At 30.1% G+C, this 18,543-nt stretch overlaps 1 protein-coding gene across 1 annotated transcript in view; it reads left to right on the forward strand.

Annotated features, from left to right (window-relative positions):
* The window catches only part of lin28b (lin-28 homolog B (C. elegans)), a 50,593-nt gene extending 32,636 nt beyond the window's left edge, over positions 1–17,957 (forward strand). The window contains exons 4-5 of the mRNA XM_056481631.1: positions 9,708–9,895; positions 17,684–17,957. Of these exons, the coding sequence (XP_056337606.1) occupies positions 9,708–9,895; positions 17,684–17,957 (462 nt within the window). The remainder of the gene's footprint in view (positions 1–9,707; positions 9,896–17,683) is intronic.
* Positions 17,958–18,543: the final 586 nt, after the last annotated feature.

The raw sequence follows: 18,543 nt of genomic DNA on the forward strand, positions 1-18,543 counted from the left end.
ACTAAGGTTAAAATATTGGACCCTTAAGGGAAGAAAGATTATAATTTTTAAAAAATGTTTCCACATATCCAACATTTTGAAAACTTTATATTCAAGAGTCTTTGGTATTATAGATTGTGTGTTTAAATATTTATTTATTTATTTAATATATTTATAATTTGCATTTTGAAACGGTAGTTTAATAACTAATTTCTAATCACTTTTTTTGTCTTTGCCATTATGACAGTACATGATATTTTACTAGTTATATTGCAAGATATTAGCGTTCAGCTTAAAGATATAGAAAATATAAAGACTTAAATCTAAACTTACAGGCTTAAGAATTCATTTTAATTAGGCAAGTTAGGTTAGTTTGACAAATGATTGGACAATAGTGTTCTTTAGCCAATCCAAAAGATTATTATGAGGAAGATAAAAGATTAAAAAGTCTAACTAAAAGTAACAAGGCTTTCTTCTTTATATATGGATAGTATATATCTTTATATATCTTCTTTATATAAATGGAAATACTGTGTCCTTGCTCTGCAAAACAGCTGATTGAAATATTAAAAATAAAAACATTTTTACAGGAGAGCCAATAATTCTGTATATCTCAACTCTTAAAAAATAAAGGTTTATTTGCATTATCGCTTTTTAAAAGGACCCTTAACAGCCACAAAACCTTCATTGCATTAAAGGGAAGAAAAATTATAATCTTTAAATGTTTCCACATAAAGAAATAAATGCTTTTTCACTTAAGAAAATCTTCAGAAATGCAAAAATATTTCTTCTTTGGAAAAAAACTATTTTGAAACCTTTATATTTCAGAGTCTTCAGTGTTAAGTTTTGATTCTGTTTTGTAGGATTAATTGTATAATATTGTTTGTGTGCTAAAATGGCAAATATCTGTGCATGGAGTTTGAGATTTTTTCTGTGTCGCTAAAATGAACAGACATGAATTGCTTTAATATTTCTCAGGGTCTTTGCTTTTAAAGTGCAGTGTTTCTTAATCGAATGAAGGATGTGAATAAACTGAACTCATTAGTGTTGTTCAGGCTCTTGTGTGGTTAAATGTTAATTTTGATAATGCTTTTGATGCTCTCATTTGGATAAAAGCTTTGCTAAATGCTTTTCCTGCAGATGGTGGAGGTTTTGTGCGTGTTTTTCTTGCATTTTGCTTTGTAAGATACATTCTCACCCTTTTAAAACCGATTGACACGTTTAAATGTGCTTTTATTATTAAATATTAAGTGAGTTTTTTTTTTTTGCAATGACATTTGTACTGATATTTTCTACTGAACAACAATGGTGTGATTATTAATAAAATCACAAATGTTTTTTTTTTTTGATTTGCCTAAATTTCTTTAAGATTCACCTAAATTGTCCTGAGAATCGAATTAAAAAGTAACATATGAGCTCAATGCATTGCATTCTGTCATTGAGTCAGTACAAATAAATTTACATTAATATTAAAATTACATTAGTTTAGATGGTAGATTTAAGGATTGTTTTGTTTTGTTAATTTCTTTGCATTGGCTTACACTCGTTGTTTTTATTTATAAAGAATATTGTAAATGTTTATTTCATTTTCTTTTATTATTGTCATGTCTCTTGTTTAAACCACTGAGTAAAAACTGCTTAAACTTAGAACCGATTTCTGCCGCACACATTACGTCTCGCCTTAATGTTAAAGCATCCCTTTTAAACATCAAAAGCATGTAACAATATGGTTTAATTCAGTAAATACAAATATATATTTTTATATTCTGCACTGTAAAAAGATCTTTCAGTTGAATCAAATGAAAATCTCATCTGAACTTGCATCAGTCGAACTGACAAAAAATAGTAAGTTAAACTTGTATAACTTAAAAACACAGTTGAAACCTGATTAATAAATTAAATAAGTTAAAGTAACATAAAAACTGTTGTTGTCATTACTTTTTGTCATATTAACTGTTTAAAATAAATAAATAAATAAATAAATAAATATATATATATATATATATATATATATATATATATATATATATATATATATTTGTAATTACATTTGTTTTATTAGGTTCATCTTAGGCCAGACAATAAAATAAACATAATATTGATACATATACACTGATACAATTCACCAAACAAGAAATTATCAAGAAAACATAATTATAAACTAAATAAGTATATAAATAAAAGGGAAATATCACATAGATATACAAACATAAGATAACATAAAAAATAAGAATAATAAAAAACAAACAAAAGAATAATTAAATAAATAAATAAAATTATACAAAGAAAAGGAAAAAAAAGACAATTAAGATATAGGTGTCTCCTGAAATTTAGAAAAGGGCTCCAGTCTTTCTGGAACTGTTCTGGCTTTTGTTTTATTGCGAACTGAATCTTTTCCATTCAAAGAACATGTAAGACATCAAAAACCCAGTGCGTAAGGGGGAGAAGGGGGAGCTGCTGACTTCCAATAGCCAGTAAAGCTGCAAAGGCTACACTATCGACCTGTAATGTTTTAAAATCTAATTTAGTATAACAGTGATGTCCATATGCATGTTATGCTTGAAAAATGATCAGTTTCCCAATAAATGCTTCTATTTATTTAATTTTTATGGTCTTTTTCTTCCTGATAAATTATTTATATGCACTCTCTAAAATAATGACAAAATTGTTCAATTATGACTGATAGCTATAAATATTTTAATAACACTTAGTTTGTTTTATTCGTTACATTAGTTTGCACCATCACACCATCACATGGACAGCATTTATTAACCCTGGTTCATTTCTACATTTAATAATACATCTTTAAAATATTAAAAGGAATAAAATAAACTGATCTCTGATTATTAGAGTTTTGTGTGAACCAACAATTTAACAAAGTTGAACAAATCTGTAAAAATCATTTATAAACTAATGTATCTGGTAAAGTGTAACCATTATTTGTATATTTATATTGAGTTTTGCATTTAAAAAAAAAGTTTAGGAATCAATTTATATTTGATTTTTATCATGCAGAATGAGATGAAATTAGAAAAACACTCCCATTTGTTTTTACATTAATCCTTATTTAAATTCTGATATTTACATAAAACATTAGCTCTGTTTTCTACAAATATTTTAAATAAGCTAAATGTCTTTTAGCAAGGAGATTTATAAATGTGTGCATCATTTAAAGTGTTTCAAAACATTTGCTTTTTCTTTAGCTGATACTGACAAATGTTTTTTTCTTCTAGTTCCTAATAAATCTCTCTTTTGCTCATCTCTTTCGCTTCCTCTGACAGATTCTACATTGTAACAAATGCTGGTTTCCACACAATCAATTGATTTGTGTTGGGACAACATGAAGGAATGAAGTTAACTCATTAGTTTTTACAATTTTAAGTAGATTGAACATAAAGTGATTAAGTTATTTTAAAAAGCTCAGGACTTGTGTTGTTTTAGTTCAATTTAAATAAGTTGTTTGAGTGTATACTGTAAAATATGCTGGGTTCCACACTATTCCTTCATTTTATCCCAACACAAATTAGGTTAACTTAATTTGCTAGTTAAATCCACTAACATTTGTAAAAACAATTAAATAGTTACAAAAAAAAAACAAGAATTGTGTTGTTTTAGCTCATTTTAAATAAGTAGTTTGAACAAACAGCAAACATCATTTGTTGAGTGTAATACATGTTCAAGAAAGCTGATGTCTGTCAATGTAGGGATGTGTGGAGATCTGTGTGTATTTAATGCAAAGTGTTTTTAGCATTTGCTTTCTGTAATGCAGAAGGTTTCTGATACTGACAACTGTTGTTTTCCAGCACCAAAAAATAAATCTCTCTTTTGCTCATCTATTTCTCTTCCTCTGTACAGCAGATTCTACACTGTAAAAGTGCTGGTTTCCATGCAATCAGTTGTTTTTTTTTGTTGGGACAACATGAAGGAATCAAGTTAACTTATTCATTTTTACAATTTTAAATAGATTAAAAACTTCAGGAATTGTGTTTTAGTTTAATTTAAATAAGTAGTTTAAGTGTACACTGTAAAAATGTAGGGTTCCACACTATTCCTTTGTTATCCCAACACAAATTGATTAAGTTAACCTAAGTGTTTTGACAAATTTGAGTGTTTGATCATGCATAAGATTAAGTTGTCCCCAAAAACACCTCAAGAGTTGTGTTGTTTCAGCTCATTTTAAATAGAACAAACTGCAAACGTCAGTTGTTGAGTAAAATAAATATTCAAGAAAGACACACTGAAAAAAATTATTCAAAGATGATTCCTTGGATTTACTCAATTTTTTTTATGTTAAGTGGTTGTAAACAATTTATTTGGGCTGAATTTAAACAAACAAATAAAGTTGAACATTACTCAATTTAATTTGTTTGTTTAAATTCAACACAAATCAATTGTTTGCAACAGTTTTGCATGCAACACTTTTTTCAGTGCAATGTCTGTAAATGTTGAGATATATGGAGATCCGTGTGTACAAAAAGCAAATGTTACAAACACTTTGCATTAAATAATGCAGTTTTAGCTGATACTAATAAATGTTGTTGTTTTTCTAGTGCTTAAAATGTACTTGGTACTCTCTTTTGCTCATCTATTTCTCTTCCTCTGACAGATTCTACACTGTAACAACTGCTGGTTTCCACACAATCAATCGATTTTTGTTGGGACAACATGAAGGAATTAAGTTAACTTATTATAAGTAGATTGAACTTAAAACAATTAAGTTATTTTAAAAACTTCAGGAATTGTGTTTTAGTTGAATTTAATGAAGTAGTTTGAGTGAACACTGTAAAATATGCTGGGTTCCACACAATTCCTTCATGTTATCCAAATACTAATAAAGTAACTTAAGTTGTTTTTACAAATGTAAGTGAATTGCACATAAACAAATTAGGTTGTCCCCCTAAACACTCAGGAGTTGTGTTGTTTCAGCTCATTTTAAATAAGTAGTTTGAACAAGCAGCAAATGCCATTTGTTGACTGTAATAAATGTTCAAGAACGCCAATGTCTGTAAATGTGTGTGTGTGTGTGTGTGTGTGTGTGTGTGTTTAAAACAAAGTGTTTTTAACATTTCGCTTTTTGTAATGCAGGTTTAGCTGATACTGACAAATGTTTTTTTTCTAATACTTTTTTTCTAAAAAATCCCTCTTACTCGTCTTTTTCTCTTCCTCTTCACTGAAAAAAGTGTTGCATGCAAAACTGTTGCAAACAATTTATTAGTGTTGAATTTAAACAAACTAATTAAATTTAATAATGTTCAACTTAATTTGTTTGTTTAAATTCAGCCCAAATAAATTGTTTACAACCATTCAACGTAAAAAAATTGAGTAAATCCAAGGAATCATCTTTGAATAATTTTTTTCAGTGTATGACGGATTCACTATTAAAAGAAATGCTGGTTTCCACACAGTTGATTTGTGTTGGGACAAAATTAATGAATTAAGTTAACTTGGTTTTTACAATTTTAAGCAGGTTAAACATAAAGCAATTAAGTTATTTTAAAAAGCTCAGGAATTGTGTTGTTTCAGCTCATTTTAAATAAGTAGCTTGAACAAACAATTTTTTTCACTGTACACTGTAAAAAAACTGCTGGGTTCCACACAATTCCTTCATGTTATCTCAACCCGACACAAATTAAGTTAACTTAATTGTTTTTACAAAAGTAAGTAGATTGCACATAAATTAAGTTGTCTTTCCAAAAAAACAACAACATAAGAATTGTTTATTCAACTCATTTTAAATAAGTAGTTTGAACAAACAGCAAACGTCATTTGTTGAGTGTAAAACATGTTCAAGAATGCCTGATGTCTGTAAATGTTTAGATATGGAGAGCTGTACATGTGTGGGAAGCAAAGTGTTTTAAACATACAACAATTGAACATAAAATAATTAAGTTATTTTAAAAAAGCTCAAGAATTGTTGTTTCAGCTCATTTTAAATAAGTAATTTGAACAAACAGCAAGCATCATTTGTTGAGTGCACTGATTTGTTGAGTGCACTTTTTTTAATGCAAGTGATTGCAAATAATTTATATGGGCTGAATTTAAACAAACACTTTTAATTTAGTAATGTTTATTTCTTTAAATTTAGCCCCAAAAAATTGTTTGCAACCATTTACCTTAAAATGATTTTGTAAATACGTGGAATCCGTTTTTTTTTAATCAACGTGTAATAAATGTTCAATAATGCCTGATGTGTGTAAATGTTCAGATATGGAGATCTGTACATGTGTGTATTTAATGCAAAGTGTTTTTAACATAAAACAATTAGGTTATTTTAAAAACTCAGCAGTTATGGTGTTTCAGCTCATTTTAAATAGGGAGTTTGAACAAACCACAAACGTCATTTTTTTGAGTGTAAAAAAAAAAACTGGGTTCCACACAATTCATTGATATTATCCCAACACAAATTGATTAAGTTAAGTTAATTTATGTTCAATCCACTTAAATCTTTTTAAAACAATTAAGTTGTCCCCCCAAAAAACCCTAAGAATTGTTTGCTTTAAGTAGTTTGAACAAACAGCAAACTTCATTTGTTGAACACACTGAAAAAAATAAATTATTCATTGTTACTATTTAAGTTAAGGGGTTGCAAACAATTTATATGGGCTGAATATAAACAAACATTCAATTTCAACCACTTACCTTAATGTTTTTGTAAATACATGGAATAATTTTTGTCAGCGTGTATTAAATGTTCAAGGATGCCTGAAATGTTCAGATAAGGAGATCTGTACATGTGTGTATTTAATGCAAAGTGTTTTAACATAAACAATTGAACATAAAATAATTGAACTATTTCAACAAGATCAGCAGTTGCGTTGTTTTAGCTCATTTTAAATAGGTAATTTGAACAAACCGCAATCGTCATTTTTTGAGTGCAAACTAATTCTGGGTTCAACACAATTCCCAACACAAATTGATTAAGTTAACCTAGTTGTTTTTACAAATTTAAGTAGATTGAACATAAAAGAAATTGATTTAAACTCTTCAAGAATTGTGTTGAATCAGCTCATTTTAATTAAGTAGTTTGAACAAACAGCAAACGTCACTTGTTGAGTGCACTGAAAAAAATTCATTGGATTTACACACTTTTTTTAAGTTAAGGGGTTGCAAACAATTTATATTGGCTGAATATAAACACATTCAATTTAGTAATGGTCAACTTTAATTTTTTTGTTTATTTTCAGCCCAAATAAATTGTTTGCAACCACTTGCCTTAATGTTTTTGTAAATAAATATAATAATTTTTTTCAGTGTGTAATAAATGTTAAAGGATGCCTGATGTCTGTAAATGTTCAGATATGGAGATCTGTACATGTGTGTATTTAATGCAAAGTGTTTTTAACATAAATTAATTGAACATAAAACAATTAAGTTATTTTAAAAAGCTCAGGAATTGGGTTGTTTCAGCTCATTTTAAATAAGTAGTCTGAACAAACAGCAAACATTTTCAGTGTATACTGTAAAGAAATACTGGGTTCTACACAATTGCTTAATGTTATCCCAATACATATTAAATTAACCCAATTTCTTTTATGTTCGATCCACTTAAATTTGTAAAAACAATTGAGTTAAACCCTTCAGGAATTGTGTTGTTACAGCTCATTTTAAATAAGTAGTTTGAACAAACAGCAAACGCATTTGTTTAATGTAATGTTCAAGAAAGCCGATGTCTGTGTGTTCAGATATGGAGATCTGTACATGTGTGTATTTAAACCAAGTGTTTTAACATTTGCTTTCTGTAATGCAGCTTTTGCTGATACTGACGCATGTTTTTTTTTTCCTAGCATCCAAAAAATCTTTCTTGCTCATCTATTCCTCTTTTATTCTACACTGTAACAAATGCTGGTTTCCACACAATCCATCGTTTTGTGTTGGGACAACATGAAGGAATAAAGTTAACTCATTAGTTTTTACAATTTTAAGTAGATTAAACGTAAAACAATCAAGTTATTTTAAAAAAGCTCAGGACTTGTGTTGTTTTAGTTCAATTTAAATAAGTAGTTTGAACAAACAGCCAACGTCATTTTTTTTGAGTGTAGACTGTAAAGAAATTCTGGGTTCCACACAATTCATTCATATTATCCCAACACAAATTGATGAAGTTAACTTAATTGTTTTTAAACACTTAAGTAGATTGAACATAAATTAAGTTGCCCCCAATAAACCCTCAAGAATTGTGTAGATTTTAAATAGTTTGAACTAAAAGCAAGCGTCGTTTGTTGAGTGCACTGAAAAAAAGAATTCATTGGATTTACATGTTTTTTTTTTTAAGGTAAAGGGTTGCAAACTATTTATATGGGCTGAATATAAACAAACACATTTAATTGAGTAATTTTCAACTTAATTTATTTATTTTTAAGTGTTTTTAACATAAAACAATTGAAGATAAAACAATCAAGTTATTTTAAAAAGCTCAAGAATTGTGTTGGTTTAGCTCATTTTAAATAAGTAGTTTGAACAAACAGCAAACGTCATTTTTTAAGTGTAGACTGTAAAGAAAAATGCTGCATTTCACACAAATCATTCATATTATCACAACACAAATTGAGTAAGTTAGCTTTAATTGTTTTTACAAATTTAAGTGGATTGAACGTAAATTAAGTTGTCCCCCCAAAAAAACTTAAGAATTGTTCATTTTATATAAGGAGTTTAAACAAACACACTGAAAAAAGTGTTGCATGCAAAACTGTTGCACACAATTTATTTGTGTTAAATTTAAACAAACAAATTAAACTGAGCAATGTTCAACTTAATTTGTTTGTTTAAATTCAGCTTAAATAAATTATTTACAACCACTTAACGTAAAAAAATTAGTAAATCCAAGGAATCATCTTTGAATAATTGTTTTCAGTGCAGCAAACATCATTAGTTGAGTGCACTAAAAATGATTCATTGTTACTTAATTTAAGTTAAGGGGTTGCAAACAATTTATATTGGCTGAATATAAACAAACACAATCAATTTAGTAATGTTCAACTTAATTTATTTGTTTAAATTCAGCTCATATAAAGTGTTTGCAACCACTTACCTTAAAGAAATTTAGTAAATCTAATGAATCTTTTTTTTCAGTGTGTGATAAATGTTCGAGAATGCCTGATGTCTGTAAATGTTCCAATAGGGGGATCTGTACATGTGTGTATTTAGCGCAAAGTGTTTTCACCATATAACAATGAAGAGATTTAAAATGAGCTAAAACAACCCAATTGCTGAGCTTTTTACAATAAGAAGTTTGAACAAACCACAAACGTCACTTTTTGAGTGTACACTGTATAAGACATATGCTGGGTTCCACACAATTCCTTCATATTATCCCAACCCAAATTGATTAAGTTAACTAAAATGTTTTTACAAATTTAAGTGGATTGAACATAAATTAAGTTGAATTTAGTTTAATTTTAAATTAGTATGAACAAACAGCAAACACCATTAGTTGAGTGCACTGAAAAAAAATGATTCATTGTTACTAAATTTAAGTTAAGGGGTTGCAAATAATTTATATTGGCTGAATATAAACAAACACATTCAATGTAGTAATGTTCAACTTAATTTATTCAGTTAAATTCAGCTCATATAAAGTGTTTGCAACCTCTTACCTTAAAGAAATTTAGTAAATCTAATGAATCATTTTTTTTCAGTGTGTAGTAAATGTTCAAGAATGCCTGATGTCTTTAAGTGTTCAGATATTTGTGTATTAAATGAAGCGTGTGTGTGTGTGTGTGTGTGTTCAGAGTAAGCTGGTGATGGAGGGCTTCAGGAGTCTGCGGGAGGGCGAGCAGGTGGAGTTCACCTTTAAGAGGTCAAGTAAAGGTCTGGAGTCGCTCCGGGTGACGGGGCCCGGCGGAGGCCCCTGCTCCGGCAGCGAGCGACGCCCCAAAGGGAAGGCCCCACCCCTCAAGCGCAAACCAAAGGGAGACCGGTGAGTGTGCACTGCATCATGGGACATGGAGTTTAAGGTAACTGGTTGCAAACAATTGATATGGACTGAATTTAAACAAACTAATTAGTAATGTTCAACTTTATTTATTTGTTTATATTCAGCTCAAATAAATTGTTTGCAACTAGTTACCCTAATTAGTTGGAAATCCAGTGAATCTTTTATTTCAGTGTAGTTGTTCTGAAGTAATTAAATATTCACCTTTACATTAATACATGTTATAATTCAATAGATACAAATCTTGCTGCCTGCAGTTTTTTAGTTGAATCAAACAAACTTTTCCAATTCATCTCAACTTATAACAGTCAAACTAACAGTTAAACTTTATCAAAGGTTTCAAACAATTTGTATGGGCTGAATTTATACAAACAAATTAAGCTGAACATTACACAGTTTAGTTTGACGGTTCAAATTCAGCCCTTATAAGTTGTTTGCAACCACTTAAAAAAAGGAAGTAAACACAATGAATCATTTTTTCAGTTTGTTCTGGAGTAATTAAAAGTTCACCGGGTTTATTTAATTCAGCATGCACATTTTCAAATGTAAATTTGTTAGTATAGCTTATCTTTAGTTTGCACAAGCTTTAATTGTTTGGAAATAGCCAGAACAACACTGTAAAAAATGCTGCGTTCCACACAATTCCTTCACGTGGTCCCAACACAAATTTTAGTGGATTGAAGATAAAACAATTAAGTTGAGAATTATGCTGTTTCAACTCATTTTAAATAATTAGTTTAAACCAGCAGCAAAAGTCAAGAACTGCTTTTAATGATAACAATAGAAATAATTATAGGAAGTAAATGTATACAAAAATTTTTACTAGTTAGGATTTTAAAGGCTTAACTTGGTTAATTAGGTTAACTAGGCAGGTTAAGGTAATTAGGCAAATCATTGTATAATGATGATTTTTTCTGTAGACTATAGAAAATAAAAGTTAGCTTTAAGGGGCTTAAAAACTGCTTTTATTCTAGCCAAAATAAAACAAATAAGACTTTCTCCAGAAGAAAAAATATTATCAGACATACTGTGAAAATTTCTTCTGTTCAACATAATTTGGCAAATATTTAAAAAAGAAAATTTAATAATAAAGTCAGCTGACAGTTACTGACTTCAACTGTGTGTGTGTTATAGTTTCGCCAAACCTTTTCTGTTCCCGACTCAACATTGATTGTAAGTCTGTCTTCTACTTCCTGTTGCCATGGTGATCAGAGCAAAAAAAAAGAGAGAGAAACCAAACTGAACAAGTCTTTTCAGTCTGTTGTGCTAAAAGCTATTTATAAGTATGTACGTGCGCATGTGTGGGCGAGCATATAGACTGTCCCTATAGAGGTGGAGATGATGGGCATTTGTTGAACCCATCAGCTGACAGCGGTGTAGCTGAATTGATGTTTTAATATCTATTTATTTTATTTTTTATAAGTATCAAAAAGGCTAAACATCAATTTGGAAAAGAATTAGGATATGATTTTGACATAAATTATTACACTCAAGCTAATAACATTTGAACAACTCAATTTAAAATAGTAATTAAAGACCATATTTCACTAAATTATTTTAAAATATTTTTATTTAAAAGTATTTATCTCAGTTCATTTTTGAAATACATAATACCGGCGTAGGTTTTTTATTGAATGCTTAGATGATTTTCAATGTTGAAAGTTCACAATAACAGTCATCTAAAATAAAAGTATGCTAATACTATTAAAGATCTTAAGTTTAGGTTGATAGCGAATATTTAATTAACTATATTAGAAGTAATGATTGACTAGTGCAGTTCATTGTAGAAATGATTGGTTAAAATTAAATCTTTAAATCCTAATATTTGTCCTTATGTTTTAAGTTATAGGATGTCGCTTACTGTTAATATCATGACGGACATTTTTAAAGGATTTCTGTCATTGATTGCTAATGATGTTTTCATTTAAGTGTTTGTACTTGCAGTGATATTAAAGAGTTATATATAAAAGAGATTAATTAAAGAGATAGATAGATAGATTTTTATCTATCTATTCCCAATTTCCCAATCCACACAATAGTTTTAATAACTCATTTCTAATAACTTATTTGTTTTATCTTTGCCATGATGACAGTAAATAATATTTGACTAGATATTTTTCAAGACACTTCTATACAGCTTAAAGTGACATTTAAAGGCTTAACTAGGTTAATTAGGTTAACTAGGCAGGTTAGGGTAATCAGGCAAGTTATTGTATAATGATGGTTTGTTCTGTAAAGTATCGGAAAAAATATAGTTTAAAGGGGCTAATAATTTTGACCTAAAAATCGCTTTAAAAAAAATTAAAAACTGCTTTTATTCTAGCCGAAATAAAACAAATAAGACTTTCTCCAGAAGAAAAAATATTATTAGACATACTGTGAAAATTTCCTTGCTCTGTTAAACATCATTTGGGAAATATTTTAAAAAGAAAAACATTCAAAGGGGGCTAATAATTCTGACTTCAAGTGTATATACCTTCACTCAATCCACATCTAAGGTTTTTAAGTGATTAAGAATGCAATAAATTTAAAAAAGCAAACAGCTAACTTGACCCCCAGAATATCAGAAACAATTTTAAAGAAAGTAATCCAATAGTTTTGCAACCTGGGACAAAATACAAACATGTGACTAAGGTTACATGATGAAAGTTTACATTTATCACACATATCTTAAAACATTGGGATATATTTTAGAAAGCTTGGCCTTTGAGAGATGAGCTCTGTGAATCGTTTTAAATCGTACTAAAACTGAGTCTAGATCACGAAGTGGAGGTGTGCACATTGTCTAATTACTGCACTCCAGTAGTCATTCTCAAACTCCAAGTCAAGTTCCTCTTCCCAGGCCCTGATAGCTTTAATGTTATGAGAGTTATCCTTTAACAAGATAATTGCGTATATCTAGACATGTTCCCACTCATATGAGCAGTCAGTTTAAATATGATGCTTATGATGCATATAGTATGTTTTAAAATATATGATGAGGTGCAGATGTTGATGTAGAAACATTTAAAACTAGTTTTCTTTCAATTAAAATGATGATATTAAGTTACACTTTAGTTTAAGTCACAATTCACACTATTAACTTGGCTTATTACTTGACTATTTTTAAGATATTAAAGGTATATTAGCTGTGTTTTAGTAGGCTACTTCTAAATTATGATTTGATTCTTCATCCCTAGTCAATACCTGAATCCAAATACCATCTTACTAACTATCAATAAGCCTCTAATTAGAAGCTAGCTCTAACAGCCTTAGTTTAATGGTTTGTTAATAGCGTGAATTGTACATTGAAATGAAGTGTTAGTGTAATTCATAATTTATGCTCGCCGTTTTGTGCAGTTCAGTTCAGTCTGCAGCCTAAACTAGCAATTTGTTAAACCATTGCTCCACCTAGAGGCTAAAAACAGAGACAACAGCTAATCTCTCAAATGTAGATAGGCTATTGAGCATTCTCGGCGATAAGTATCAGTGGTTTAAATGTTTATGTTATTATTATTATTATTATTATTATTATCACGTTTAACTGATCGTACGTTTTTAACTCTATTGGCTAACGTAGGTAACGTAATATTTAATTGCATTGAAATGTCTCGTCAACTCGTTAGCGGCTAATAAAGTGACGTCCATCTTTCTCTCCACTGACCACCGTAAAACTTAAATTTCCTTCATTTTGTTGAAAGTCGTAAACGTTATATGCTATTGGAAGAAACGTGAACGTAAAATATATGATATTTTTTGTAGTTTCACGTCTATAGGGGTTATATAGCAGACTTCCGTTTTTTTGTTAAAAACCTCGTAGCGCTTCCGGTTCAGGTTATTTGTATGAGCTTCATACAATATAAACTTGTTTTACCCATTAAAGATAACCGATGTCTATCACATTTCCTTAGTGAAATCAAAAAGTTGATCGCTAAAGTTGGATATTGAAGTAATATTAGAATAAAGCTAGAACAATATGAACTTCTGGGTTGGTTAGCACATTACATTGAAGGTCATTTGACAATGCTGTCATTTCTCTTAATTTAACTCTGATTTTATTGACGCTTGTCAATCACAGAGATACAATAGGCTGTTCATTTAAAGAGACATAAAAAGATCGACTGTTTTAATCTATTAACACAGGTCAAAATTAGTAAGTACTTTTGTTAAAGTAAAAATTGTAGCACTAAAACCAATATTAAAAACACAGAAAAATTAAACTAAATACCAAAGGAAACTAAGATGAAATACAAATAAATGTATAAACGCAGGCAGCACGGTGGTGCAGTGGCTAGCGCTGTTGCCTCACAGCAAGAAGGTCGCTGGTTCAGGCCCGGGCTAAGTCAGTTGGCATTTCTGTGTGGAGTTTGCATGTTCTCCCCGTGTTTGCATTCTAATAGCTGATTTATTTTATCTTTGCCATGATGAAAGTAAATAATATTTGATGAGATATTTTTCAAGACACTTCTATACTGCTTAAAGTGACATTTAAAGGCTTAACTAGGTTAATAAAGTTAAGACTAGGTAATTAAAAAAATATTTTCAGACATACTGTGAAAATTTTCTTGCTCTGTTAAACATAATTTGGGAAATATTTTAAAAAAGAGAAAAAATCAAAGGTTGAGTGATAAATAACCTCCATGAATCAAGTTTCGTCTTATTACAACAAAACAATCAAACAAATAATGTCACAACTAAGCAAGAATGAATAAAGAATGAAAACTCACGTTCTCCAACAAATATCCAACAGTAACCTAAGACTAACAACCCAACAAATAACAAAGCATAATAAAGGAAGACTTAAGGAAAATAAGGCAGGGTATTAAAGAAAAATAAATAAAGCTTGATGGCTGGCAGTGAAGTCTTCCCTCTCTGCTCAACGTCGGTCCCTATTTATAGTCAAGTTGCAATTAGCACTACTCGCAGCAGGTGCGCAAAGGTGGACCAGGGTCTAGGAAACAAACTGAGTGACGTCATGACACACACACACAAGCAGGCAACAGCCGCAACAGTTATGAGTAGGGAAAATATTATGATGTAACTATAAACATTTTCCAAATAATGATTTTATTATTATAGTTTATACTATTAATTATCCACAGAATAAACTGGTTCTTTATACAGGAAAGTATATGTCTCTTTAGGATGATCGTATTTTAAAGTCAATGCAGGCGTAAGAGACAGATACAACCTTCTTTTATTTTTTAATTCTGCCACTAACTAAAATTAAGCAGATAAATGGACTAGATATTAAAAACATACATGATTATATAATAAAGATGTAACGGCTTTAAGAAAACATTTGCCTGTGTCAGATGTAGATTGGCATCGTATGTCAGTCTATGACTGCAGAATGCTGCGATCGACCAATCAGAATCACATATCTTGAAGGAGTGTGTAATAATATATCTGAGCCACACGCACACACACACACAGATCTATACTCTATATTTAGAGCTATAATGTCATTTCCTATTCTCTTGTTACCATGCAGCGGATTTTCCTTGGCAACCGATGGCTCCATGGTTACATAGGAGGTTTCTGTTAATGTGTAGATAATTCCTCATGCTCTCAGTAACTCGGTTTCCGTATATCTAACATACTGAATCTTATTAGTGATGCTGTGGCTATTAACTTGTTCATGTTCAAAGTTTTTTGTGTTTTATTGAAAAAACGATATGGTTATTTATTACTTTTGTATGATTAATACTATTCTGCACCTATTTTATGTCAACAAATCAATTGGTAATTTCTATATAAATGATGTTGGGCTAAATTTAATCCTCTACCGCCCTCTAGTGACAAACACTGAATTTAAATATCAGCAAAACTCTTAGTAGATGCATGCTTTCACTTTTATTTGAAAACACTATTTTATTCATGCAAAATATAAGGAAGAGCGGAGACGAAAGTCAGATTTTTCATAAAAACCTAATTGTAAAAGATAATGTTTTTAGGCAGAAATATATTTTTGCTGTGGTTACCAACTCACAATTAAGGCCAGACAGAATCTGTGGACATTTTTTGCTATTTCTGCTGAGAATTTTGTAAAAAATCTGCAGATTATGCGGAATTATTTTAGTAGCCTCGTAACTAAAAACTTAATATATGAAATGAAAAATAATAGCTTTTTTATTTTTAATGTTTAAAATGCAAATCCATCTAGATCCACTTATTTGGTAAACAAAGCAAGTCACTCATATAGTATATCTACTAAAAAACAGAAAATATTACTTTACACACTGTATTGTAAATAAATCAAATGAACATTTTCATATTAGTCAATAATATTACTGAAATTAATTTAAAAACGGAATAAATACAAGTTTACACACATTTACACAAGTAAATAAATACACTCAATGATGGGCCAAAGATCTGGGGATTTCTGCGCGTGCAGATTCCATGTGGGGCTACTCATAAGTGTGGTCTATTAAAATCAGGTGTTATTATGTACCAATGTAGAACAACTCCAATATAACTTACCTTTAAACAAAAGTTGCACATTGTTATATTTGACCCCATATGCCGGGACAAAAGTATAACAACAATATTTGCTAGATTTACTGGCTTAATCTGGCTTAATATATATATATGTGTGTGTGTGTCTGTGTGTATATATATATATATATATATATATATATATATATATATATATATATATATATATATGTATGTATGTATGTATGTATGTATGTATGTATGTGTGTGTGTGTGTATATATGCGTGTGTGTGTGTATATATATATATATATATATATATATATATATATATATATATATATATATATATATATATATATATATATATATATATATATATATATATATATGTGTGTGTGTGTATATATATATATATATATGTATATATATTTAAATATATATATATATATATATATATATATATATATATATATATATATATATATATATATATATATATATATATATATGTGTATATATATATATATATATATATATATATGTATGTATGTGTGTGTGTGTGTGTGTGTGTGTGTGTGTATATATATATATATATATATATATATATATATATATATATATATATATATATATATATATATATATATGTATATATATGTGTGTGTGTGTGTGTGTGTGTGTGTGTGTGTGTGTGTGTGTGTGTGTGTATATAAAGAAATTAGATGCAAAAGCCATCTGAAATGTTCTCCTAAAATGAACATTTTTCTTAGCTTCCTGTTTATGTTCAAGTATTTCACTTTAATCGCATTGAAAAGAAGTTTTTCATCATTATTAAAGTTACATTTCTGAGCCTAAACACAAGAGTGTGTATATCTAACAACCATTATTGATGTCCATGCACAACTCAAAAACAAACAAATATGAATTATCACATGTTGAGCAAGTCCATGTATGAAGAAAGGACAATTTATGGATTTTCTTTTCGCCATCACCACTCATGAATATTGTTTGAATTTATGTGCGCGACGTTACCATAGAAATGTAAGTTACTCGCCCTTTATTGGTGTCGGGATTCAAGTTAATCCACAGTGCCGCACACAAGCTTTGATTGAGACAATCTTTTATTGTAAACTGAGTTCTTATTCATTTTGCTGTAAATATAATGCAATAAAAGGTAACTATAATTGTATTTTCAATAGGAAACTGATTTTTAGTGATGGTTATAATTTTAAAAATTTTAACTTTAAAATATTATTGAAGGGAGACCGCTGGAGAGCTCGCGAGCCATGGGTTCCCTACCACTGTCCTATATTATTGAACCATAATCGTGCATTTTCCTGTCCTCCTGCAGGTGTTATAACTGTGGAGGTCTGGACCACCACGCTAAAGAGTGTGGCCTTCCACCCCAGCCAAAGAAGTGTCACTACTGTCAGAGTGTCACGCACATGGTGGCCCAGTGTCCCCACAAGGGGGCGCCGTCGCCCTCCGCGTCTCAGGACCCCCAACGCCCCTCCACCTCCGCTCAGTCCCAGGAAGAGGAGAGCCGTTCAGGCTCGTCTTCATCCCCGGAGGAGGCTTCTCACAGAGGGAGTCGCTCCCAGCGCTGGAGAAAGAGCCGGGACTAAAACAAACACACCTCTCATCCAGAACAGGCCCGGACCCGAAATCATCTACCTCAAACGGCCGGGTCACAGACGAGACCCTCCCTTCCCGTGCAGCTATATGGTATCATAATGATGGGTTCACACACTGACACATACACACACACACCTGTTTGTGTGTGTATGAGTGTACATACATGTGTGTGTTCTCACTAAGCAATCACAACAAACTCTATGACTGACGTTTGTGTGTGTGTGTGTGTTTGTTTTAGAACGAATGTGAGTGTGTAAATGAGAGAGTAGTAAAGCAAAACAGATTACGCTTTGAAGAAGAAAGACATGTATTAATGTTTTTAAAAATTACAATCCAATTCAAGCGTTTTACCTCCATAATGTGAGTAATTGAGCAGGACTTTTACTTAAAGTTCGTAATGTGAACGTTTGGTCTGCTTTTCCTCTAAAAAACACTTTTCAGACTGTTTCAGATTCTTGGATGGACAGCACAACGGTTTTTAACATCACTAATAAGTGTTTATTATATTATAATTAAAGAATTTATTACATTATAAAGGATTTCTAAAGGATCAGTAGGACGATCACTAGGAGACAC

Source organism: Danio aesculapii, chromosome 20 (assembly GCF_903798145.1).
Source record: "Danio aesculapii chromosome 20, fDanAes4.1, whole genome shotgun sequence".
Classification (NCBI taxonomy): Eukaryota; Metazoa; Chordata; class Actinopteri; order Cypriniformes; family Danionidae; genus Danio; species Danio aesculapii.